A 25,508-nucleotide genomic window follows, 5' to 3' on the forward strand; every position below is an offset into this window, starting at 1 on the left:
TCATTAAAATCTTTATGAACCTCATTTTAGTACAGTAGTTCATTTATGTACCAGCAGTATGGAATGGTATAAATGTACTGTTGGTATCATCACCCTGCTGTACAGATTTGGATCAACACAATGACTACAGGATTCATCAGAAGTGCAAATATACCAAACAAAATCTTGACAGTCCACACACATTGTCTACATATTATTTATCTACAATTAACATTACGTATGTGTATAATGGGACACTAAAGAATCACTTTCAGATGTGGGGGGTCAATGTTCATTGGCAAGCAAAATTTTGTGGTTCATAGGGATGTAATTTCGATAAATCATACATGTATACAGCTGATTCAATAAATAAATATGTTGACAAAATAATTGTTGGTGGGGATAAAAATTCATGGATAAGAGTGACCCACAAAATCCATGAACATTGGTCCCCCATAGACATGGACGATTCCACAGTACTCAAAATAGCAGATATGAGGCACAAAAAAGGTACAAAGCATGACAATATACACTTGAAATAAAACATCTAATATATATTTTTAAAACAAACAAATGATTTAATGATAATGTAAGTAGAATAAGAAAATAAATTAAATGGGAGCAGAATTTGATAAATCAAATTTCGTTCTTGATTTTCCAAATTCTGTTCCCACTGTGAATGTATGAAGAAAATTACACTTGTACATGTATTCACCTATTATCTACAAAAAAAAATCCAAAATGTACAAATACCAGGGTACTTGAATTCACCTACAATGAAGAAAAAAACCAAAACACCAGAATCAAATTCTAACATACATATACCGATTCAGCCTTTATATTTGCAGCATTTGAAAATTATACTAATTTTATACCAGTGTGATGACATATCAGAGAAGAAATTCATGAAAATCCAAGAGGTTCAGAAATTTGAAGTGAGCAAATTCAAAGCTGTATTAGGTATATTAACTCTACAAAAATCATATATTATATGCATGTTTTATTCTATCTCTGCAGTTTTTTAACAAAATTGAACATCAACCAGATTTCCTTCTCATTAAGTCTGATGTTTGTATAATAAAATCATATAGTAAGTTAACCAGGCATATCAAATATGGTTAAGACACTGATATACATTGTACTAGATGGGTTCTAGAGAAGGCCATCTATTGGTGTAATTATGTCGCTGGTTGTGTTAGGATGAGGTGACCGACTTAGAGACGCTGGTGGAGGGACGTATCAGGGGAGGAGGCTGCTGTAAAATTGTCCTCTGAGGAGGAATCAATCTGTCAAAAGAAACATCAAGGTCACAGGGTGTAGTCATAAATAAAAGTTCCAGTAATCATCATAGAACAATCAACTTAGGCTTCTGATATACAATATTCATTCATACATGTAACAAAAAGGTGTCAAAATCTATTACAAGGGTTTACATTAGGTATCTGTTATGGTGTTCTGACAACAACATGCTACCAATTTATCAAGAAACATAAAGTCAGTTTGAAAGTTATGGAAAAAAAATTGTAACTAAAGAGTACATATTTAATAGGGAACCTTTCTCTTCCTTTGCATAAAATGGATTTATTAAAATTTTTATGTGAAAAATACTGAAGCCTTTAAGTCATAGAGTGACTTTCCCCCTAAGTGATAAATAACAAGATCAGGAAATAATATCAATAATACCAAAGTTGAACATTGAAAAGTGTTGAGACCTTTATCAAATAAATCTTTCACCAACAAACCATTTTATTTCATTGTCAAAGTGTCATAAATTCAACACTGTTCTTTCAGGTTCATTTATGTATCTTTGATGGTGATCTTGACGTTGAAAATACTTCTTAGGCTAAGATTGCTTAATACTCTAAACTTAGTTACCTTGGAGAGAAAAAATGTGTTGGTACATGTGTACCTTAATTTTCAATATACTGGTACATGTATCACTGCATTATGATGCTTGCCAAGTAATCTATTGTAACCTTGCATTTTCACCCTTGCAATGAAGACATGACAAACACTGCATGAATGTCCATTCATTAATCAGACTGACACCTACCATAGCCCTATCCTAGCCCAAGGAACCACAATATAAAATAAATTTACAGAACGATGCTTTAATTGTTTATTATGTTCCCCAAACGAAGTTGGGGAACATATTGTTTTTACTCTGTTTCTTATTATTATTATTCTTATTATTTTTCTTCCTGGGAAAATTTTGTCCGCGAGTGATCTTGTAAACTACACATTCGACTTAGGTGAAACCTTTTTAGGGTAAGTAGGCATGTTATGTAGATTTGCGGAATCAATGTCATTTTGAGCGCACGTGCTTGCAAGAGCGTGCACGTGCAAAACTTGAAATGACCAATATATAATGGATATAACCGTAACTTTTCTATTTTTAGACGAAATGTTTTGAAACTCATAATGTAAGGATATATGAGTAGTATGCACAAGATGACATGGTCAAAATAGCAAGATCGCACGTGCAAGCACGTGCGCTTCGCTCTGATTGGCTGAAACTAAAGTCTCAATATCTTTCTTGTTTTTTGACGAAATCCTTTGAAATTTAAAACATAGGCATGTATTAGGATATCCTACAATAAATAGCAATTATCATGAAAACGCGTGCCTGCACGTGCGCTGCAATCTGATTGGCTTATGCTATAAATAGCTATAACTCCCTTGGTTTTCAACCAAACAGGATGGGATTTGGAACATGAATAGATATAATAGACTTCTACAAGAAGATATGGTCACCATGTACATGCATACACGTGCTTGTACGTGCGCTGCAATCTGATTGGCTGAAACTTTGAACAGCTATAACTCCCTTGGTTTTCAACCAAACGGGGTGGGATTTAGAACATAGATAGATGTAATGGACTTCTACAAGAAAGTATGGTCGCCATGCTCATGTGAGCACGTGCGTGCACGTGAAATGAGTAAATCAAAAATACACTTGAATTAGCGTATTTTTTAATTCTTTTGGATTAAATACTTTGATATTTAGTATATTAAAACCTATAGATTCTGAAGACAAGATTATATGGTCATTGCGCACGTGCATTCACATGCACACGCGTGCAATGCTAAAATTTGAATGAAATTGGTACGCTTCTGGGTAAACGTTGTTAAAGTCTCAAATGCATAGAGTTTGTCTTATTTAATGAAGCTTATAGGGAATATGGCACCGAAAGGGAGTTGGGGAGCGTTTGGGGAACATCCGTAACGGTCCCCGTTACAATTAGCACTAGTTATTATTATTATTATTCTTTTTTCTTCTTATTTCTTCTCCGGTACTTTTTTGTCCGGAAGTGTTCTCAGAAACTGTTCACCAAACTAAGTTAAAACCTTTTTAGGGTTAGTAGGCATGTTGTGTAGATGTGCCGAACGAAGGTCATTTTGCGCGCATTCGCATGCACGTGCGGGCGCGTGCAATGAGTAAAATGACTGATATATTTAATATGGTTGTAACTTTTATATTTTTTGATAAAATGTTTTGAAACTCATTATATAAAGATATATAAGATGTGTAGATAAGATGACATGGTCAAATTCGCATGAACTCACGCGCATGCATGTGCGCTTTGCTCTGATTGGCTGAAACAAAAATCTTAATATCTTTTTTGTTTTATGATGAAATGCTTTGAAATTTATAACATAGACATGTATTAGGACGTACTACAATATGATATATAAAATTTTTCATGAAATCACGCGCATGCACGTGCGCTGCAATCAGATTGGCTGAAACTTTAAATGACTATAACTCCCTTGGTTTTCAACCAAACAGCATGGGATTTAGAACATAGATAGACATAAAGGACTCCTACAAGATGGTATGGTCACCATTCACGTGCGTGCACGTGTGCTTTGTTCTGATTGGCTGTGAACAAAAATCTCAATATCTTTTATGTTTTTTTACAAAATGCTTTGAAATTTAAAACATAGGCATACTTTAAGATGTCCTATGATATGATATATAATAATTTTCATGAAAACACGTGCATGCACGTGCGCTGCAATCTGATTGGCTTAAACTTTAAATGGCTATAACTCCCTTGTTTTTCAACCAAACAGGATGGGATTAACAACATAGACAGACAAAATGGACTCCTACAAGAAGGTATGTACATCATGCACGTGCATATGAGTAAAATAGTGTAGACAAGATGATATCGTCATTACGCTCATATAATCACATGCGCACACCTGCATTGCTTAAATTTGAAATACTTGGTATACTTTTGGAAAAACGTTGTTACGTTTAAATGCATAGATTTTGCTTTCTTTAATGAAAATGACAGGGAATATGGCACGAGAAGGGAGTTGGGGAGCGTTTGGGGAACATCTGTAACGGTTCCCGTTACAATTAGCACTAGTTAGGTTTGATTCTTCATAACTTAAGTTGATTCACAAGATAACAAGGTAAGCAAAGAAATGTGACATAAGAAGAAAAGTTAAGTCAATATTCTTCTCGATTTTTCTCCATGACATTTGAATGTGTGCTGTAAACATACTTTTACACATGTCATGATTCTGCAGTTACAGTTTCTGTTCAATGCATGGGAACAAAATGATCCCAATTTTTAGACTGACACTGCATGTTCCTCATGTCAGTGCACTGAGACCATTTCTGCACAAGAAATTGTGACCACGTACAAAACACAAATTAATCCAGCGTAAGTAAAAATATGTACACAGTATTTTATGGCATTCAAGTTCAATCCTGATATTGTCACATTTATAACTGATTCATAGATCAATTAAAGGCACAGAAGTTAAGTTTAGACAGGAAATATAATGACTACAGCTACTACCAGAATAAACAAAACAAATAAATATACAGAAATTTGTATGGGAGATATTTCAAAAGTTGATGCTTGATGTGACTGAAGATTTGAATGGAATGACATGATAGATCTACAATTGTCCTACCTAGTAGGCTATAAATGATGGCCAGCATCAACTTTCCATGGGCTGTGGGCTGGTATAAAAGAGAAAACAAATGAAAGCAAACCCAAAAGCACATCAAAAAGAGGCAAAACAAAACAAAATGATATAGAATAAAACAAACTAGTTCATAGAGATGAAAGAGACAGCTTTCATACCTTGACTGCTGTGTAATTTGAGGAACCTTGAGTCCTGGGGCCTGGGGTTGTTTCAGTAGGGGAGGAGGGGCTGTAGAGGAGGCTGGGGAATTAGTACTGGTGGTAGAGTCCTCCACTCCATTGACCTCTTCCTTCAACTCAACCTCCATCTTAATAATTATAACAGTTAATAATAAAATAGTGAAAAGTTTTTCATCGATATTTATACGTACATGTATAATCCCAAGACATTTAACTTGAAATATATAGTTATTTAGAATTGTTATAACTGACCATTGTATTTTAAAATCAATGAAGACATAAAGTTCACCTTTTCTTCCTCTTTTTCGTCAGTGTCCAGCTTGTCTGAGGAGTCAGTTTTTCCATGCTCTGCTTCGTATTCAGCGAGAACTTCATCCAGGTTGTAGCGTCTTCTAAAATTGACAAAGAAGCTACGGACATGAGCTTCTGTTTTATTTCCAATTACCTCTGCAATTGCTTGAAAATCTTTTCCATATTTACGCACACCTGTCAAAAAAAAAAATTAGTTGACAATGATATTTTTTTAAATTTATACACATAAATAAAAGTATTATATAACCCCATTATATTTATTACCAAAGGCCAAGGTCTGAATGAGGACCTTGACATTATATTCTTTTCATGACTATTTTTTTTCTACTGTCAATATGGAGAAACGTACTCTTATTTACATGGACCATTGCCATAAAGTATGGTTACTATATTGACATGCTTGCCACATGGGATTAAATTTATTTTATCCAGACAAATGCCAACAGACTGTTAGCCCCAAAAAGAAAGATCAATTACCGTATTCGGCCGAGTATAATACGCATTGATGTAAAATATGCACCCCTCTTTTTGAGTTTAAGCAACAGAAAATTTTACTAAGCGATGTTCTGAACTTTGAATTTTGTTACGAAAATCAGCACAAAGATTAAGTGTAAAAAATTTACAGAACACACTTTTTTCAAATACACATTTATCATTTTCTCTTATTCCTGAATTTCTATATCGCGGCAATCTGGAGAAAATTATTTATTCATTTATTTCAACGAGGCACAAGATAATGTTGTGTAAAAGTATTAAGAGTCATTCTCTGTAAGGACCACAGATGCCGTTCAAACGAATACCACAGATTTTAATAAAACATATATGAAAAAATTAGGAATGTGTATGAGATTAATTAGGTATATTTAAAATTTTGAGATGTGACCTATCCTCCAGGTTATGGCCCCCTAACACATTTTGTGGCTACCCCCATGTTTGAAAAGGTCAGTTTTCTCCTAATTTGACATAAAAAATTCAAAATAAGTAATGCACTATGGTTGGATTAAGTGCATTAAATTGTGAAAACAAGGTGTGAAGTAAAGATAAAAAATTATTTTGCTTCATCACTAACTCCCCTTTTTATTTTAAAGAAATTTAATTTCCTCCTATTTTTAACCCTTAACCAACACGCTAAATAACCATACTTTCAGTGCCATTTTATAAAAAATCCCAAGATAGGTTTATAAAATATTAACAATATTTTGAAAGCAAACATACTTGATTATTTATTCATAATTATTCTGGATGTGTGTTTTTTGCTTTAAAAAAATAAAATGCATTTGAAAATTTTAAAAAACTAGCATTTCACAAAAATATTATCTCCCTTTGTAGAACTCTCTAGTTCCGACAGTGAAAGAAGGTAAAAACAAAAGTATTTGTAAGCATGACGATTTGCCGGTTTGGAGTTCCTTTTCACAAACGATGTGTTTTACTGATATTTTTATACAAAACTGCTTAGATTATACAGTATAGATTCCTTGGCAGATGTGATATTGTTTATTCTGAAGACAGTCAACAACTCGTGAGTTTTAGCAATGGCCATGTATTGTCTAAAGTAGGTCGTATGCCATGTGTTACACTTGCAAAATTATTTAGTAAATACAGTGAATGACTATCGAATGTGGACGTTATTTTAACTTTTCTTCAAAATAAAATACAAAGAGGTGAAGAAGGAAGTTTTGTCAAATTCCAAATCTTCTAAGTTCACACCTGCATATTGAAAACACCAGAGGAGATGGACCAAGAATTCCCCTCCAAACAGAACATGTGAAAATTTGAAAGCAGGTCAATTGATTGGTCAAGCCGGTGCAACGCTACCAGTGTTATACACCATGCATGTACTCGTAAGTAACTACAATTTCTGATACACAATATAATAATATTTGTTCGTAGAGTTATGAGTAGATGAAATTATTGAAAAAGAATTAAATCGAAATGAATGTAAAAAGGTACAGTCCAAAGACTATACTAAAGCATTTCTATCTATATGTGTAGGTCTTAGAAGTGGGTAAAATAGCTACTTTGGGTAGCTTTAACCTACATACATGTACATTGTAGCTATTAATAGCTATGTGGGTAGAATAAGAAATAATCTTTGGACTTGACCTTGTAAATTTCATTTTCCTTGTTCATCTTGAACACTCTATAATGATGTAGGCATTTAAAGTTTAACAAGATATTAATTAAAAAGTTTCTCCAATTTGAATTATTGTACACAGTTATTTATTTTAGACCTGTCAACATACAAAACTAAATAAAAAGTACCGTTAAATATGTGGTGAATGGCAAAAAAAATTAACAACTCATTCTTATATACCGTATAAGTAGAATTTTTAGCGAGGATTTAATTTTGCATTATTAGCGAGGGTCCTGAGATCGCTAAAATTAAATATCGCTAAAAATTAATTGCATTTTTATTTTCAATAGCTTTTTTAGTAAGCATTTTAAAATCGCTAAAATTACATCTCGCTGAAAATGAATTACCATTTTTTAAGGAGAAATCGCTAAATTTGCGTCTCGCTAAAATTTCCACTTATACGGTAATTGTGCTTTAATTAGTACCTGTAAGGAATTGAATTATTTTTATGAAAATATACAATTTATTGTAGCATGCTGCTGTGTGACCAAGTGAGGGGCATCACAAGGAAGGGGAAGATATTTAGATCATTCATGGAGCCTTCAACATCGTATTAAAACCAAATTATAATAATAAAGAGGTATAGTGTCCATGTACTATAATTTTGACCCAATAGCCTTGACTTCTATATCTTTCAAGAAATTAGACATTGGTAATAAATTTTGAAGGATAGAGGATACAGCTTTCATGTTCCATATATACATTAACTACTATTATTGACCCACTTTTCAAGGCATGTAAACGTTCTGTGATGTTCCAATTTCTACCCATCTGAAATCATCCTAATTATTCTATACAAATATTTTTTACTTCAAATTCAATTTTTGTGCAACTTTGAATAAGAAATTAAAAAAAAACTACACTGTAAAACTTATTCATTTTATTCATTAAAACATGACCCAAGTTGTTATTTTCAAAAATTTTGACAAGAGTTTCTACCACTTTCCTTAAGAAACCTCTCTACACTGAACACTAAAGAGTTATGATTCTGTTCTATTTATCTGCCCTTAGATTTAAATGCCAATAAATATACATTTACACTATATTACTCAGTTTATAATCAAATCAAGTATTCTTAACATTTTAAAAGGGCAAGATAGTTTAAATTCTAAATTATAAACATGTTGTTTACATGTATCTTCTCCATAGAAGTAAATAGCAATTATTTCTACTGATACTGTGTTGTGTTTGAACATTTTTTTCCTGGGGTTAAATGCCATGTATCATGTATTGAAAATGAAATAGAGAAGCTTATTATTTACATCTTTATTCAATATAATTTTCGCAAAGTCCAAAAATCATTTTACACTCGTGTAGAGAGGATGTATGACCTATTACATATACAAGTGTAACTGTTTTCATGATCCAATTGGTTCCTTTAATCATTTTTAGCTCTACTGGTCAAAGACCAGAAGAGCTTATGCGATAGTAATGTGTCCGTCGTCTGTTTGTCTGTCTGTATGTCTGTCCATCTGTAAACAGTTTTTCAAAATGCTACTCCTCCTACAGTTTTGGTCTGATTTCAATATAACTTGGCACACAAGTAAACTACAATAAGATAAATAATTCTGTGTATCTGTTTTTGTCATTATTCTATTGATTGCTTTTGTAAATGTCCCAACTGCTAGTTTTCTCTTTCTTTATTATATGTACAAACCAGTAGAGCTACAGTCTTGACAGAGATTTCTGGTTAACTTAAGTCTTGTATTATCTACCTGGTAAATCTAAATACTTGTATTGTCTATTACAGAACTCAAGAAGCCAGAGTTTTACATTTAGTCATGACCAGTCATGACATTCAGCAAATGAATGAGTATCTGATGAAAATTAGTGCGAGTTTTCAGAGAATGGGAGATACCGTCGGGACACCTTCACTAAGCCTGCTAAATTATACTACAACAATATAATGACAAACATTGCTGTTATTCTCCCAAAGAACATCAAAGAAATAGTGAAGTCTTACAGTATCTGAAGAAAATCCTAGTCTTGCCTAGTATTATACCTGAGGGAAGTTTTGACCACTTATCCTGAAGTTATTCATGCATAATAACATGGGTCCACTATTCACTACTATGAATATGCTTCAAATAATTTTAAAAAAAGAATTTAATAATGTACATTCTTAAATAAAAGATAAAAAGTGTATAAACAGTAGTCTCATTGCATGTAAAATGATAATTCCATTCTTTGTTACAATTATTGAATTTTTATAAAATTGACAAAAAAATTAAAGAAATCTATGTCAAAAGTGTCTATTATTATTTTCAAGGCTTAAGGATAACGTTTACTTGGATGACAAAAATATTAACTGATAAAAGTGAAAAACCACCTATTGTACATCTATGTAATTATTCACTTAAGTATGTCATTGCCCTACTATTCCTGCTAATGGCTCTTGGGTACCGTATAAGTAGAAATTTTAGCGAGGATTTAATTTTGGCATTATTAGCGAGGGTGCCGAGATCGCTAAAATTGAATATCGCTAAAAATTAATTGCGTTTTATTTGTAATAGCTTCTTTAATGTGCATTTTAAAATCGCTAAAATAACATCTCGCTAAAATAAATTACCAGTTTTTAAGGACAAATCGCTAAATTTGCGTCTCGCTAAAATTTCCACTTATACGGTATTTCATAGAAAATATATAATTATTTTTCACAATATGACCAAGATTTGCCCCCCCCCCCTAATATTTTGCCAATATGTAGAATTCTATAATAAACATAGCTACTCTATGCTTGTGCCCCCTCACAAAATACGTCTAATGATCTTTTGTCCTTATTTTGCTTTCTAGAAATTTTTGGTAGTTTTCACTGAGAATGTATGGTTGTGCCCCCCCCCCCTTCCAACTGAAATTGCCTCTTACGAGCCTGCAATCAAGTTGAAAATCTGAATGACAGGAACTCTTATTACTTACATGTATGGTCTCATTTTACTTTTGTTGTCCTTATTCTGCTGGTATTATAATTTTATGAGCTCAATAATCAAATTATTTAGATATGTTGCTGTGAATGGTTTGTGTTCAACAGTATACATATATATTTTTGAAATTCTTCATTGTGTATCAATCAATTACAAGTATATGAAATAATGTTTGAGCTTTAATATAAATTGATAATTGAAAAAGTTATTTAAAAAAAAATAATTAGCCCGAGCTTTCTCTGCACACCATAATCTTTTATATTTTGTTTGAAAAAAATAATAATAAATAATAATCTTTTAATTTTCAGATTTATTTTCAGTTATCAATTGTTTATTTAGTCCATTTAAACCATTTTGGATTAAACATGTTGTACTTTATAGCATTCTGTTTCTGTAATCAGAAATCCTGACTTAAGGTCATCCAGTCAATTCCTGAAAATGTGGAGAAGCAATTATACTACATGTATATATATTCTTCAGTTAACTTTGAACTCTTGACCTTAGCCTTACGTTGTGATAGAGTTAATAAATTAACTTTTCATCGACTCTTTTTTTTCAGCTAAATTTGTAACAAATACGTTTAATAGCTGAAGAAGATAAAATTTGAGTCATAGAACAGGTGTCATTAATCCCCAGCCTTTTCCTCATAAAAAAAAAGGGGGGGGGGGTAAATTGAAATATCTGTGTATTACTTTTATATCTTAAATATATCTACATTTCATTTAAAGAATTGATTAGTAGCATGATTAATATACACGTCAGTATTGTTAAAATTTAGCCACAAAAGTGATTTTGAACCGATAAAAACATGAAATGAAAAAAAATCCCATGATCCCTGTTAACCACTGCTATGTTGCTATCCGCCCCTAAAATGATACATTTTCATTCATTTTTATCATTTAATTCTCTGTTAAGGTTGTTTTACATAAACAATGTCCTCAAAAGAGAAAAACAAACTCTACAAAATATACCATATACAATGTATAACGCAGTTTTCCAATTCATATCTGAGGAAATTCGGGATTATGGGTTATTTTCATTTTGATATTTCCCGAGTTATCTGAAAAACACATGTTTGGAATCTATATGAAATGAAAGACTATAGTATAGATATTTGGAATAAACAAGAAGTTTAAAAAACCTATCTTGGAATTTAAAGATAAATGTAATTGAAATAGAGGGTAAAATGGATTTTTCTGCATTTTGAAAAAATCATGAAATTTGATATTTTTAGCCTTCTATCAGCTTGAAACGCCTCAGGCAAAAGATGTAATTCTTAATTATTTTAATTATTTAAGAATGCATAAAATAAATTATATAATTGAAAGTGGTCATATTTTTCGTGTTTAAAGGGAATGTTGGGGTTAAAAATGCTATATTTGATGAAATAGAACCTGTCAAAATGGCCATATTTGTGTTAGTTACGGTTGCCATGGCAACGGACACCCCGAAACATGAACTAAGGTGGTTTTCGCAGTTAGACACCTGAGTACACTCTAAATACAAAAAATTACGTATTTCGGAGACATTCGTTTTTACGGCCTCCTTGGATTCTTTGGTTTTTACAGAGAATGACTCTTAACAGAGTTTTTTTTTTTTTTAAGCATATGGTGATTTTGAAATAATATACGTCGCCATATTCTTTGGTGAAATAATTTTATTTCAACAAAGCATGAGATATTGTTGCAAGTTTTAACAGTTGTCATATTTAATTTTGGTTCTAGGTAATCATGCTGAAAATTATGTTACTAACAATACTTTAACAGGACACAAGATTGAAACATCAAAGTATTAAGAAGACTACAATTCTCCTATTTTGAATATTCGCAGATATCTTATTTTCTACAGGGCATGAATAACTGATAACACTAAAGTTTTAGCATACTTCATATTTCAATTGTCATCTCTCAATCAGTTAAAGAAGAGGCCAATAAGTATAAGATTCTCAATCAGTTAAAGAAGAGGCCAATAAGTATATGATAAGGTAAAATAACATTTAACAAGTGTTTAATTGTTTAATGTGTCGTAATCAACACAAACAGTCATAAACCGACCCCCGATTTTTAACAAAGAAAATAATCAAAGCAATTAAAAGGACAGTAAATAATCAGTGCTCTAACTGTAAAAACATTGCTTTGGAGTTGGTAGACAATCAATTGCCAGGAGGGGTGTTGAGAGGTAATTATGCGACCAGCTCACATGTTCACAACATTGGCTTCCTTTCATTGGGACGTATAGAGGGGTGTTTATGTTGCAGTGAATTTTCACCGAGTTGTTTAAAACCTATAATAAATTTGTATTTTATTGCATTTCATTAAAAAAATGTCTTATTACTTTGTCTGGCAGATTAGGTACATGTGTACTATGATTACGGAAGCATGTGGCAAAGGAATGTGTGAACGTCTAAACATAACATTGGTAATGGCGGCCTACACGGAGAAGATAAACATGCAGCTCAAATTAATTTTAACTTGCTTTTCATGTCATTTTAGTATCAAAAGATTATGAAAGTGACATTTTTAAACAAGCATACTTTCCAACAATAACTTTCCAAAGTTTAAGATATGGCGATAAACAAAAGAAGTTGCATATGTATCTAGGTAATACTACGGTATGTACGTATGATAGCCGTGTTTCACCTGAAAGAAAAACTTATCAAAATCCCATTGTGATGTAAAATATGCACCCCTTTCTATTTCATTATAATTATTATAAATAATTATTTCAATAGTGGTCATATTTCAATAGTGGTTAAAAACTATGTTTGCTATTGAAATGCACTCTCAACCACTATTGATATAATTATTTCAATAGTGGTCACTATTTCAATAGTGGTTGTAACAACGGTATCACAAAGCCAAAAACTGTTGTGCCAGGTTGAGCAATTTTGCAGATTTTCCAGAAAGAAAGCCAACTTTTAATAAATGCATGCCTAGAAATATAAACTCATGAAAATGATGAACAGATTATAAGATTAAGAACTCAACAGAGACTTTGACTATGATAATTTATATGATTTAATACAAATAAAGTCTTCACAACTTTAACTACAAAAAAATACAACCTTGAACAGCAAGAAGAAGTTCTTCATTTGTCCATCGAGCATTGATTCTAGGGTTTGTCTACAGAAAAACAAAAATATCTAATATTTTACAGCCTTAAAAAGTGAAATAAATGAGAGAAAATGACTATAGGACAACTGGTGTCCTAAGATTTGTTCCTTGCCTACCTCTGGTGGTTTGACATCATCAATTCCAGCAGCCATCTTGTGTTTCTGAAGACTGAGCATCTGTTTATGATTCTGAACCTGAAATAAGAAGATGGTAATTATTTCCAATACTATTTTTGTAACATATTTTCTTATAAACCTAGGTCTTAGACTAAGGTCCAATTATAGTAATGGCATCTAAAATTGGGTCAAATGAACAGTATACATTTAAGATTTCATTCAATATATTTAAAATCAGATGTGCTAGCTTCCTGCCTTGTACCTACAATGCACCCTATAAAATACGTGTAAATTTACACTTTTATCTCACATCTTTGGAAGTCAGTCTAGTACTAATAACTATGACATATGATGGACATTTATTAAATGTTACCTGTCTTTTCAGGGAAACCAGTTCCTGATCTAATGATTTCAGCAGAGCCTCGGCTTGGCCTTGAGGACCATTAACAATGACCTGTAAATCTTCATAGTTCAGGAACATGCCTCTGGGGGGCTTTCTCTTGTGCTTCATTGGATTATGTCGATGCTGTCCATGGTCATGTCGTTTAGGTCCTGCCGTTCGCATCACTCCTGTTCTTCTGTAAAAAAGGAGGATTGTTTGTAAATTTTTAGCTCTCAATTTTTTATAATCATTTATTCATTCTGCATGGAATAAATTTCTGATCTTGTAAATATAAGAATATTACTTTTATTCTAAAAATATATAAAGGGTGATAAGAAAATCCATCTATGTTAAGCAAGTTTAGAAATAAACTCTAGCAATGGTTTATCAATTTTTCAACAAACAATCAACCCACTTTTAAACCTCAAATTTACATTAAATAATGTTTGACTTTGAAATACTAGCAACATTTTTGTCTAGTATGTCTCTGGTGCTTTAAAGTTGCAGCTAGAACAATGATTCAATACTTTTGTACCCTGTGTCCTTAATCCTTGATCTCGGCATGATTTTGTTTGCTGTAAGGTGGGTTTATGAAGCTTAATTTATTAACTATAAAGCAATTAATGGGAAAACAAAATTTTAACCCTATTTATGGACCTTCTAAACATTTATGTTTCAAATAATAATAAAAAAAATTATGACAATACCTCCAATACTGATAACACGAGTTACACAAGGATCCTTTGGGAGTTATATGGAGTTGTGTTGTACGAATGCCACAGTTCCCACAGGTGTCTTTCTCTTCTTTCTATTGATATATTTATCCAAGATCAACAAATAAAAGTGCATGAAATCTCAATAGTTTGTGACATCACAGAGATAAAAATCTTTACACTTTTCTCTCTATCAATAATGCATCTTGTAAATTCAATCTTTATAAATATATACGATTGTGTACATTTCAAGAGATTTTCAAAATTTCCTCTGTATTTAAAATGATAATATATATATTTGAGGACTGCAACACTAGACACTGGTCTGTGACAAATGGGCTTCTGTAGAAAATAGAAGAAGAGTAAACAATGACACACAAATTTACCCCATTCTCTTTAGGAGTTTCTTCATCATCACCAGAGCGTTTTCCATTGGAATCGGACTCTTCATCACTGAATGACAAAAATATTCAACATAAATCACTTCTTTACAAGGATTTGGAGTAGTTCACACATGATATGATGATAATAAAGAAAAGAAAACATCAATATTTCACAATTTATGATGCAATTAAAGGGAGCTAATAAGTACCTGTCTCCTGTCTTGTTCAACTTTTTGGCCTGCTTGTCCATTAGACTTGTGCGAGATCGAGTCTTCTTCCAGGAGTAGTAATACTTGACTAGACTTGCTATGGATTTGTCTGGTAACTTGAATGAAAAAAAATAATTATAAGGGAATTTATGGGAAAGAATGTAAAATGATTGCCTAGTGGAAACTTAGTGGTTAGATACATTAAGACAAAGGACAAATAGGAGATTCCCAAGAAAACCAAACCTATAATTAGACACTATAATATTAGATTAGAATGTTCTATCATTTCAAGATATTTTCCAAAGGACCATTTAACAAAAGAATTCATTCCATAAGTTAGCAATGTAGCAAAATAAACAGTGTAAGATACTGTATTCTACAGACTTCCTATGAATAATTCTGAGTTCTAAATGTGCGAAAATTCAAAATGAGATAAAACTTTGAGAAAATGAGCTGAATATTTGTCATTTCATGATATTTTTTTTTTTGGTAAAAAGGTAAAAACAATCTCAAAGAAGGTTGTTACATGAATTTTTTAAAAACTTATTTTCAGTGCAACATATATTTGTATTTGTCGCAACCACTTCTGATTGGGTCCATTTCCATTTGCTACATTGCAATTACATGGGACATATTATAACTGTGGTGAGGGCTTGTCAGGACACAGTTAGATTATTCCAACTAGTTCTAAATATATAAAAGTTTACATGACATATGACATTAAAGAATAATGTACTTACCATTTGCCTAATTCTGTGGAAACTCTTTCCATGGAAGCTAAATGCTTGCTCAAATAAAACTTTATCCTCCACTGTCCATTCATCAGGGAATGGGGTAAAATTAGGTAAATCTGCTAGAGCCTTTTCTATGTTATGCTTATGCCAAAATAACATCCCAAGTGCCTGGAAATTCAAGAAGGATTATTGGAATTTCTGGGGAATTCTTGTTCAAAAATGTTGAAAAAGTGACACATCTAGAGACCTGTATACGTTTTAATTTCAGAAGTGCAATTACTTTCTAATTATGATGAGAGTTTGGGGATAAAAATGTAAAACTTCATATTTTCCTATTTTGGTGATTACTGTAATTCATATTTTTTAGTAAATAAGCCTATTATTTGTTTTGTATCGTATAACAATGAAAGAAAACGTTTCTGACATTGTCTATGAGTTGTAAAACACAGGTATTTTATCAAATGCAGACTTATCAAACTTATCTGAACCTTACACAATGATACATTTTACTAATTGCAGTATCATATAATCATAAAGGGTTAAATAGCAGTTTGAATAAGCAGTGGTTTTTCTTTTTCTGAATCTTCATCATGTTAATTTTCATAAAATTTACAATACATTTTAAAGTCACAGGGAATGAAAATTACTTCGCTGTAAGTGTCAATTTGTTATAAGTAGTTAACTTTAGTGTGGTTTATTGTATGTTACCTGCTCTGTATTATATCCATGTTTCTCTTTTGCAATGTTGACATACTCATCAACTAAAAGCAAATCAAACGAAAATATTTTTAAAATCACATTTCCAAAGTCAATTAAATCGTTTATTACCCCTGGTACATTGTACTATAATTTTGGATATTATTAGATACTAATAGCCGAGTCAGATACTCACCTTTTCCATCTGAGAGATCTATGGCTGGAGCCCATACAAGGATGGCATCATTCCTAGGATCTGGCTTTATCTCTATTTGTAAGATACAGATAAAAAAAAATACATATATTTCTAATGATTTTCTTAACTTTAATGACAAAATTAGGATAAGTCTTTTTTCTTTCTACTTTTTTTTAATAAACTGACCTGGTTTGTATTCTGGAACTTTAGCTTGATAGTCATTTCCTACACGCATTCCACCTCCCTCTGAAAAAGTCATGTTTTTAAAAGTCATGATACCATGGTTTCACACTAAGGCACGTCCGACTGACCCAGTCTAGTAAATATGTGGTTTGGTCGTGTGGAATGTACTTGAGCTAGACCGACTTGTGGATAAAATAAATGTGCATCCTCATTTCAGACTTTCAAATAAATATTATAAACACTTTTAAGGAAGCTCTAAACACCAACAGAAACTGCTTTTTGGACTTGGAGAAAAATGTACCATATAAAGCTGTGCATACTGAAACTTTTTCATTCATTTATAACATAGGGTACCTGCTTTTTTCTGCAGGAATAATGTTCAAAGACAATGGACTATTTGTAAGCAGAAATCACTGCTGTTTACTAACATTAGAGAAATTAATAAAAATAATGAATTAAATTACTTATGCTTGGTCTTATATAATGCTGGAAATACTTTAATCTAATAAAAATCGTGTGATTAACTGTAAATAACAATTTTTATAATTTTACTTCTAAGGGCAGATCACTCTAATTGCATAAAACTACCCTATTATTGGAGCTCTTTAGTGTGCAGTGTTTAGAGTGTCCTTGAAGAAATTTTCTCATATGTCCGATTGTAAAGCACAGCCATTTGTTAAAAACTTCCTGACATGACACAATCACTATTTTTAGCCATACGGTACTAGAAAAGTTGCATCGAAGCAAGCTTAATCAGTATTAAATGGTTTAAATAATTACTGAATAATGTATTCTTTAATTAATTTATTTTATGAAATATAACTGTTACATGTATTTTATTCAAGGTCATTGAATTACTTTTAAAGCATAAAATTTTCATGTCCTGATTAACCAGACTCAATTGTCTGCGACCTATCACATCGTCAGTGAAAATAAATTTTGACATATGCTAGAGATGTCTTTATTTCTGTACATTTTCATATTTGTCCAATACGCAAGTTTCGAGATTATCTCCCTTGGTGCGCTTTTTTGTTGAGGAGGGGAGTTTCGTTGCTGCGGAACAGACAGGTGGGGCAGATATTTATATACTGGATACATTGCATCTTCGATATACTGGTTTATCATCACTACATGATTGTTAGGATGTACTCTACAACTCGAGAATAACGGAATTAATGTAAAGACATCATTTTTTTAAAGCAAATAATTCATAACAAAAGAAAATATCAGTGGATGTGAGACTTTTCAGGCCAGGGAAGAGATATGGACATCTAATAAATACGGTACACATGCATCTGATCATTGCACATCGGCAATCTAAATGAAATATTGAATATTTTCCTTATTATAACTTTTTAACAAGAGGCCCATGGGCCACATCACTCACCTGAGCACTAAGGGTAGGAAAAAGTAGAAAATGGCTTTTTATTGTAAAATTTAAATCCAAAAGTAGTCCCATGACCAATCATGGATTTGCTATTTTTTAGAAAATGATTTTTAAAGAATTTTCCTATATATATCTTTAAAAACTTTGGTCGGCCATTTTGGCCCCGCCCTACCCCTGGGGGTCATGATTTGAACAAATTTGAATCTACACTACTTGAGCATGCTTCCATATAAATATGATGAATTATGGCTTTGTCATTCTTGAGAAGAAGATTCTTAAAGAATTTTTCTATATATTTCTATGTAAAACTTTGGTCGGCCATTTTGGCCCCGCCCTACCCCCGGGGGTCATGATTTGAACAAACTTGAATCTACACTACCTGAGCATGCTTCCATATAAATATGATGAATTATGGCTTTGTCATTCTTGAGAAGAAGATTTTTAAAGAATTTTCCTATATATTTCTATGTAAAACTTTGGTCGGCCATTTTGGCCCTGCCCTGCCCCCGGGGGTCATGATTTGAACAAACTTGAATCTACACTACCTGAGCATGCTTCCATATAAATATGATGAATTATGGCTTTGTCATTCTTGAGAAGAAGATTTTTAAAGAATTTTCCTATATATTTCTATGTAAAACTTTGGTCGGCAATTTTGGCCCCGCCCTACCCCGGGGGGTCATGATTTGAACAAACTTGAATCTACACTACCTGAACATGCTTCCATATAAATATGATGAATTATGGCTTTGTCATTCTTGAGAAGAAGATTTTTAAAGAATTTTCCTATATATTTCTACGTAAAACTTTGGTCGGCCATTTTGGCCCTGCCCTGCCCCCGGGGGTCATGATTTGAACAAACTTGAATCTACACTACCTGAACATGCTTCCATATAAATATGATGAATTTTGGCTTTGTCATTCTTGAGAAGAAGATTTTTAAAGAATTTTCCTATATATTTCTATGTAAAACTTTGGTCGGCCATTTTGGCCCCGCCCTACCCCCGGGGGTCATGATTTGAACAAACTTGAATCTACACTACCTGAGCATGCTTCCATATAAATATGATGAATTATGGCTTTGTCATTCTTGAGAAGAAGATTTTTAAAGAATTTTCCTATATATTTCTATGTAAAACTTTGGTCGGCCATTTTGGCCCCGCCCTACCCCGGGAGGTCATGATTTGAACAAACTTGAATCTACACTACCTGAACATGCTTCCATATAAATATGATGAATTATGGCTTTGTCATTCTTGAGAAGAAGATTTTTAAAGAATTTTCCTATATATTTCTATGTAAAACTTTGGTCGGCCATTTTGGCCCCGCCCTACCCCCGGGGGTCATGATTTGAACAAACTTGAATCTACACTACCTGAGGATGTTTCCCCATAAGTTTCATCTTTCCTGGCACAGTGGTTCTTGAGAAGAAGATTTTTAAAATATGCCACTAAATTTTCATTAATTCCCAATTATCTCCCCTTGAATGAGGGCGTGGCCCTTCATTTGAACAAACTTGAATCCCCTTCACCCAAGGATACTTTGTGGCAAGTTTGGTCAAAATTGGCCCAGCAGTTCTTGAGAAGAAGTCGAAAATGTGAAAAGTTTACAGACAGACAGACAGACAGACGGACAGACGGACAGACAGACGGACAGACGGACAGACGGACGGACAAAATGTGATCAGAAAAGCTCACTTGAGCCTTTGGCTCAGGTGAGCTAAAAGCAAGAGGCCCATGGGCCACATCGCTCACCTGAGCACTGTGGTTATGAAAAAGTAGAAATTGGTTTAGTATTGAAAAGTTTAAATCCAAAAGTAGTCCCATGACCAATCATGGCTTTGAGAATTCTTGAGAAGAAGATTTTTAAAGAAATTTCCTATATATTTCTATGTAAAACTTTGGTCGGCCATTTTATCCCCGCCCTACCCCCGGAGTCATGATTTGAACAAACTTGAATCTCCACTACCTGAGGATGCTTCCATATAAATATGATCAATTATGGCTTTGCTATTCTTGAGAAGAAGATTTTTAAAGAATTTTCCTATATATTTCTGTGTAAAACTTTGGTCGGCCATTGTGGCCCAGCCCTACCCCCGGGGGTCATGCTTTGAACAAACTTGAATCTACACTACCTGAGGATGCTTTCTTGTAAATATGATCAATTATGGCTGTGCTATTCTTGAGAAGAAGATTTTTAAAGAATTTTCCTACATATTTCAGTGTAAAACTTTGGTCGGCCATTGTGGCCCCACCCTACCACCTGGGGGTCATGATTTGAACAAACTTGAATCTACACTACCTGAGGATGCTTTCATATAAATATGATCAATTATGGCTTTGAGAATTCTTGAGAAGAAGATTTTTAAAGAATTTTCCTATATATTTCTATGTAAAACTTTGGTCGGCCATTGTGGCCCTGCCCAACCCCCCGGGGTCATGATTTGAAAAAATTTGAATCTACACTACCTGAGGATGCTTCCATATAAATATGATCAATTATGGCTATACTATTCTTGAGAAGAAGATTTTTTAAGAATTTTCCTATAATATTTCTATTTAAAACTTTGGTCGGCCATTGTGGCCCCGCCCTACCCCCGGGGGTTATTTGAAAAAAATTGAATATACACTACCTGAGGATGCTTCCATTTAAATATGATCAATTATGGCTTTGCAATTCTTGAGGAAGAAGATTTTTTAAAGAATTTTCCTATATATTTCTATGTAAAACTTTGGTCGGCCATTGTGGCCCCGCCCTACCCTGGGGGGTCATGATTTGAACAAATTTGAATCTACACTACCTGAGGATGCTTCCATATAAATATGATCAATTATGGCTTTGTTATTCTTGAGAAGAAGATTTTTAAAGAATTTTCTGAAATATTTCTATGTAAAAGTTTGGTCGCCCATTTTGGTCCCGCCCTACCACGGGGGGTCATGATTTGAACAAACTTGAATCTACACTTCCTGACAGAGGATGTTTACCTATAAGTTTCATCTTTCCTGGCACAGTGGTTCTTGAGAAGAAGATTTTTAAAACATACCACCAAATTTTCATTAATTCCCAATTATCTCCCCTTGAATAAGGGCGTGGCCCTTCATTTGAACAAACTTGAATCCCCTTCACCCAAGGATGCTTTGTGGCAAGTTTGGTTGAAATTGGCCCAGCGGTTCTTGAGAAGAAGTCGAAAATATGAAAAGTTTACAGACGGACAGACAGACGGACGCTGGACAAAATGTGATCAGAAAAGCTTACTTGAGCCTTTGGCTCAGGTGAGCTAAAAACATTAATTTTTTAGAAAATGTTTGTGCAATCAAGAAATTCGGTTACTTTTTATAAAGACTACGACGTTTCTTTCGTTTTCAAGTACCCTGTAATTGAAAGTAGATTTGTAAATATGCATAGTTGAGCTTGATAAAATCATCAAATGCATCACTGCTTAACATCATTATCTTTCTATAACATTTAATAAATTTTAAAAGCCATAAATATTAGGGCTGGGACGATATATCGAGATATCTTTGAGGACGATACACATATCGATACATATGAAGAAATATCGAAATATCGCCCCCAAAAAATCTTACTTCTGTTTTTCTTTGTTTATTTAACATCTGGCCTGGGGTCTAATATATAAAATAAATAAGCTAAATATAACTAGTGCTAATTGTAACGGGGACCGTTACAGATGTTCCCCAAACGCTCCCAAAATCCCTTTTTGTGCCTTATTCCTATAATATGTTTTTTTATTTGCTCAGTGTCAACGGATTCTATTTAAGAATATAAAAATTACAATGATATCAACTATAAATCATTTAACGTTTCACATGCGCGCGCACACGCATGCATATGCAAGATAATCATGGCATGATGGCTGAAGAATTCCTGATAATCAAAAGAAATAATACAGATATAAATGTTACTATTTTTCAAGTATTTTAGTCATTTTACGCATTGCGCATGTGCTTGCATGTCCATGCTTTTAATTTTGATAGTAGCATAATGTAGGAATCTGTTATACCTATTCATATTCTAAATTTTATCATGATTTATTGAGAATTAAGAAAGTTATAGGCATTTAAAGTTTAAGCCAATCAAATGGCAGCGCTCGTGCATGCACGTGCTTTCCTGAAAATTCTTGTATATCATGTTGTAGAACCTTCTAATGTATGACTATATTTAAAATTTCAAAGTATTTTGTCAAAAAACAAGAAAGATATTGAGACTTTAGTTTCAGCCAATCAGAGCGAAGCGCATGTGCACGCGCGTGAGTTCTTGATAATTTGACCATATCCTGTTGTCTATAGTACTAATATATACTTATATTATTAATTTTAAAACATTTCATCAAAAAATAGAAAAGTTACGGCTTCATCTATTATATTGGTCATTTCACGTGTTGCACGTGCGCGCTCTTGCAAGCACGTGCGCGCAAAATGACCTTGATTCCACAAATCTACATAACATGTCTACTTACCCTAAAAAGATTTTACCTACATCGGATGAACGGTTTACAAGATCATTCGCGGACAAATAAGTGCCCAGGAAGAAGAAAAATAATAATAAGAAACAGAGTAAAAACAATATGTTCCCCAACTTCGTTTGGGGAACATAAATATAGATATGAAATACATAATAAATAACACCACTTAATAAAATATTTTTGTTTTACAACATATAAACAACTATTTTGAATAAATTATTCTTATTTGAAAAGAAATAATTTGTTTATTTCAAAGCAAAAAAACATTTTATAAGCAATTAAACATTTCGTGATACATATCGTATCGTGGCTCAAATATCGTGATACGTATCGATATAGAAAAAGTTGTATCATCCCAGCCCTAATAAATATCGTTCATTATTCAGGCACGTTTGTATACAGAAACAACCTGTCCCACCTCAATGCTGAAATGGATACTTTTTGCACCTCTATCGTAGGCGAGTTACAATCTCGAAACTTGCGTATTAGAAAACTAAAAATATTAAAGTAACTTGATTTCTTCATAAAGCTATAGACATGGTGCTACATGCAGGCTGAGGAAGCAAGACTTAGAGAGAGAAGGGCAGGGGATGGATCTTGCACTTGAATTAATGGAATAAAGTTAATATGAGGAAAAACTGTCAAGTTTTGGGGTTTTTTATGCAATAAGGTGTCTAGAATCAATAAGTAAAAGGTAGTTGATTCACCAATACTGGAAAGTGGAGAAACTCTCCCACACAATGTGCAAAAAATCTTGCGCAGTAAATTGCACATTTTATGCACTACGTGATCTGTAGCATTATGGTCAAAAAATAAAATATAAATCTATAACGCTAGAATTCTGTATTTAATTGTAGGCTAAAAATCAAGATGAAGTAGCTGAACTGAAAAATTCAAGTTGGCGACCGTAAAAAACTTTGCATGCAGAATTTTTTATTTATGAAAAGAAAGTTGAGAAATGTCTGTCTATGCTTAATAAGTGTTTCTATTTTACTTGTTGGGAATTTTTTTTTTTAAGGAAGCAAGAGACAAAACCATTATTTTGTTTTATAGTCACAAGCTTGATTGTCCATTTTCTATTAAATTCTGTATATGATGTATCATTTTAATTCAATATGTATATTCATATGTTGGATTTGGGATTGAACCATGTATAAGTCAGCTTATATTAGTGCCTTTCTTTAATCTGATGCTGCAGACTCAGCAGAGATCAGATGTGTAATACTAATAGTTATGCCATGCTTGGATTTGAGTTCATCTTACCCTTGCATATATTGAGAGAAATATATATAATACATGTACATGTATAATTAAACAAAAAAATATTGAATGGTAAAAAAATTATTGAACAGATAATCTATTGTAAAGCAAAAAAAAAAATCCAATAAGCTCTAGCTCTGTGTAACTCCCACCCTCCACCCCACTGCCAAAAAAAAATTATAAATTTAATATTATCAATTAAACATGTTAAAGCATTGAATACAAGATAAAAGACTGGATCAATGATCAATGACTTTTGAAAAATTAGAAAAAAAATAAAGGCATCAAAAATTCACATTTAATGGGATAAACACATGTATCTAGCAACAGCTGTATACATGGTATAAGAGTTGCCTTTCCTTCATTTTTTTCCCCAATATATAAAGTTACATAATTCTATTTCACTTATTACTTAAAATACTTTTAAGCCATTGATATTTTTAAACATTACTGTATTATTTTAGAAGAACAAATTTTAACTGAAGACCAACACCTAAAAAATAATTTCTTAAACAATATTCAACATGAACAAAAACCGTCAAGGACGACAACTCACCATGATCGGAATCATCGCTGCTTTCGTCTGATTCGTTGGGACTAGAACATCGAGATCGTCTTCCATTCCTAATATCAACAAGATTTTTCTCGGCCATAACCATCATAAAACGGGTTATTAAAGTTGACCACAAAAAGAAAAAGATCCGTTCCCCACTTTGTCTCTGAAAAAGTGTTGGTTCGTCTGAGGCACCTTACTAATTCTTCCGGCAATGACAAAATAGAACCATATCCGCTGTGCCAAAAACTCATTATTCTTTCGTTAAGAAATATATAAATGAAAAAATTAATCTGATAATACAGTTAGAAATGTTATGATATTTGATAATTTGCAAATAAAACAGAATTGTTTAATCTTTGACAAATATTGTATCCATCCGCCAAAACAAGTCCGAACTAATTTTGTTAATATCGTATAATTTCGACATTATATTGTTGAAAGTACCCGCCGTGCTTCCATATGTATAAATTTTCATTCTCTCAAAAATTTAAGAGAGATTCTAGAAATTTTTAGGAGAGAACATAAAAAAATGTATCTTAAGAATCACAAATGTGTATTTTACTGTCTTTTAATCCGTGGTAAAGAATTCTGAGGGCCTTGTTTTTTTACTGCATCGTTCATA

At 32.7% G+C, this 25,508-nt stretch overlaps 1 protein-coding gene across 2 annotated transcripts; it reads right to left on the reverse strand.

Annotated features, from left to right (window-relative positions):
- Positions 1-9: 9 nt before the first annotated feature.
- Positions 10-25,104, reverse strand: LOC134256888 (REST corepressor 1-like). 2 transcript variants are annotated; one of them, XM_062739566.1, is made up of 15 exons: positions 24,887-25,103; positions 17,204-17,263; positions 17,018-17,089; positions 16,834-16,886; positions 16,132-16,293; positions 15,392-15,507; positions 15,186-15,252; positions 14,794-14,894; positions 14,078-14,282; positions 13,705-13,782; positions 13,540-13,597; positions 5,398-5,594; positions 5,088-5,236; positions 4,915-4,963; positions 10-1,265 (listed from the first exon to the last, which is right to left on the reverse strand). In XM_062739566.1, exons 1-14 carry the CDS (start codon positions 24,990-24,992, stop codon positions 4,942-4,944), a joined length of 1,446 nt encoding a protein of 481 aa, XP_062595550.1. In that variant the 5' UTR covers positions 24,993-25,103; the 3' UTR covers positions 10-1,265; positions 4,915-4,941. The 2 variants fall into 2 exon arrangements, with proteins under 2 accessions (XP_062595550.1, XP_062595549.1); XM_062739565.1 differs by lacking the exon at positions 4,915-4,963 and having other exon boundaries at positions 24,887-25,104.
- Between the last annotated feature and the right edge of the window lie 404 nt (positions 25,105-25,508).

The sequence above is a fragment of the Saccostrea cucullata genome, unplaced genomic scaffold, assembly GCF_032062105.1.
Source record: "Saccostrea cucullata isolate Sc308-1 unplaced genomic scaffold, CSIRO_AGI_Scuc_v1 ctg8, whole genome shotgun sequence".
In the NCBI taxonomy this organism is placed as follows: Eukaryota; Metazoa; Mollusca; class Bivalvia; order Ostreida; family Ostreidae; genus Saccostrea; species Saccostrea cuccullata.

Bases quoted from the DNA above. Each gene is read 5' to 3' on its own strand.
- LOC134256888 (XM_062739565.1), bottom strand. From the start codon at position 24,992: ATGATGGTTATGGCCGAGAAAAATCTTGTTGATATTAGGAATGGAAGA. The intron at 17,264-24,886 runs GTGAGTTGTCGT...TGACTTTTTCAG, and splicing joins CAGCGATGATTCCGATCATG to AGGGAGGTGGAATGCGTGTA. The intron at 14,283-14,793 runs GTATTGTCATAA...CCTTTTTTACAG, and splicing joins TCGTGTTATCAGTATTGGAG to AAGAACAGGAGTGATGCGAA.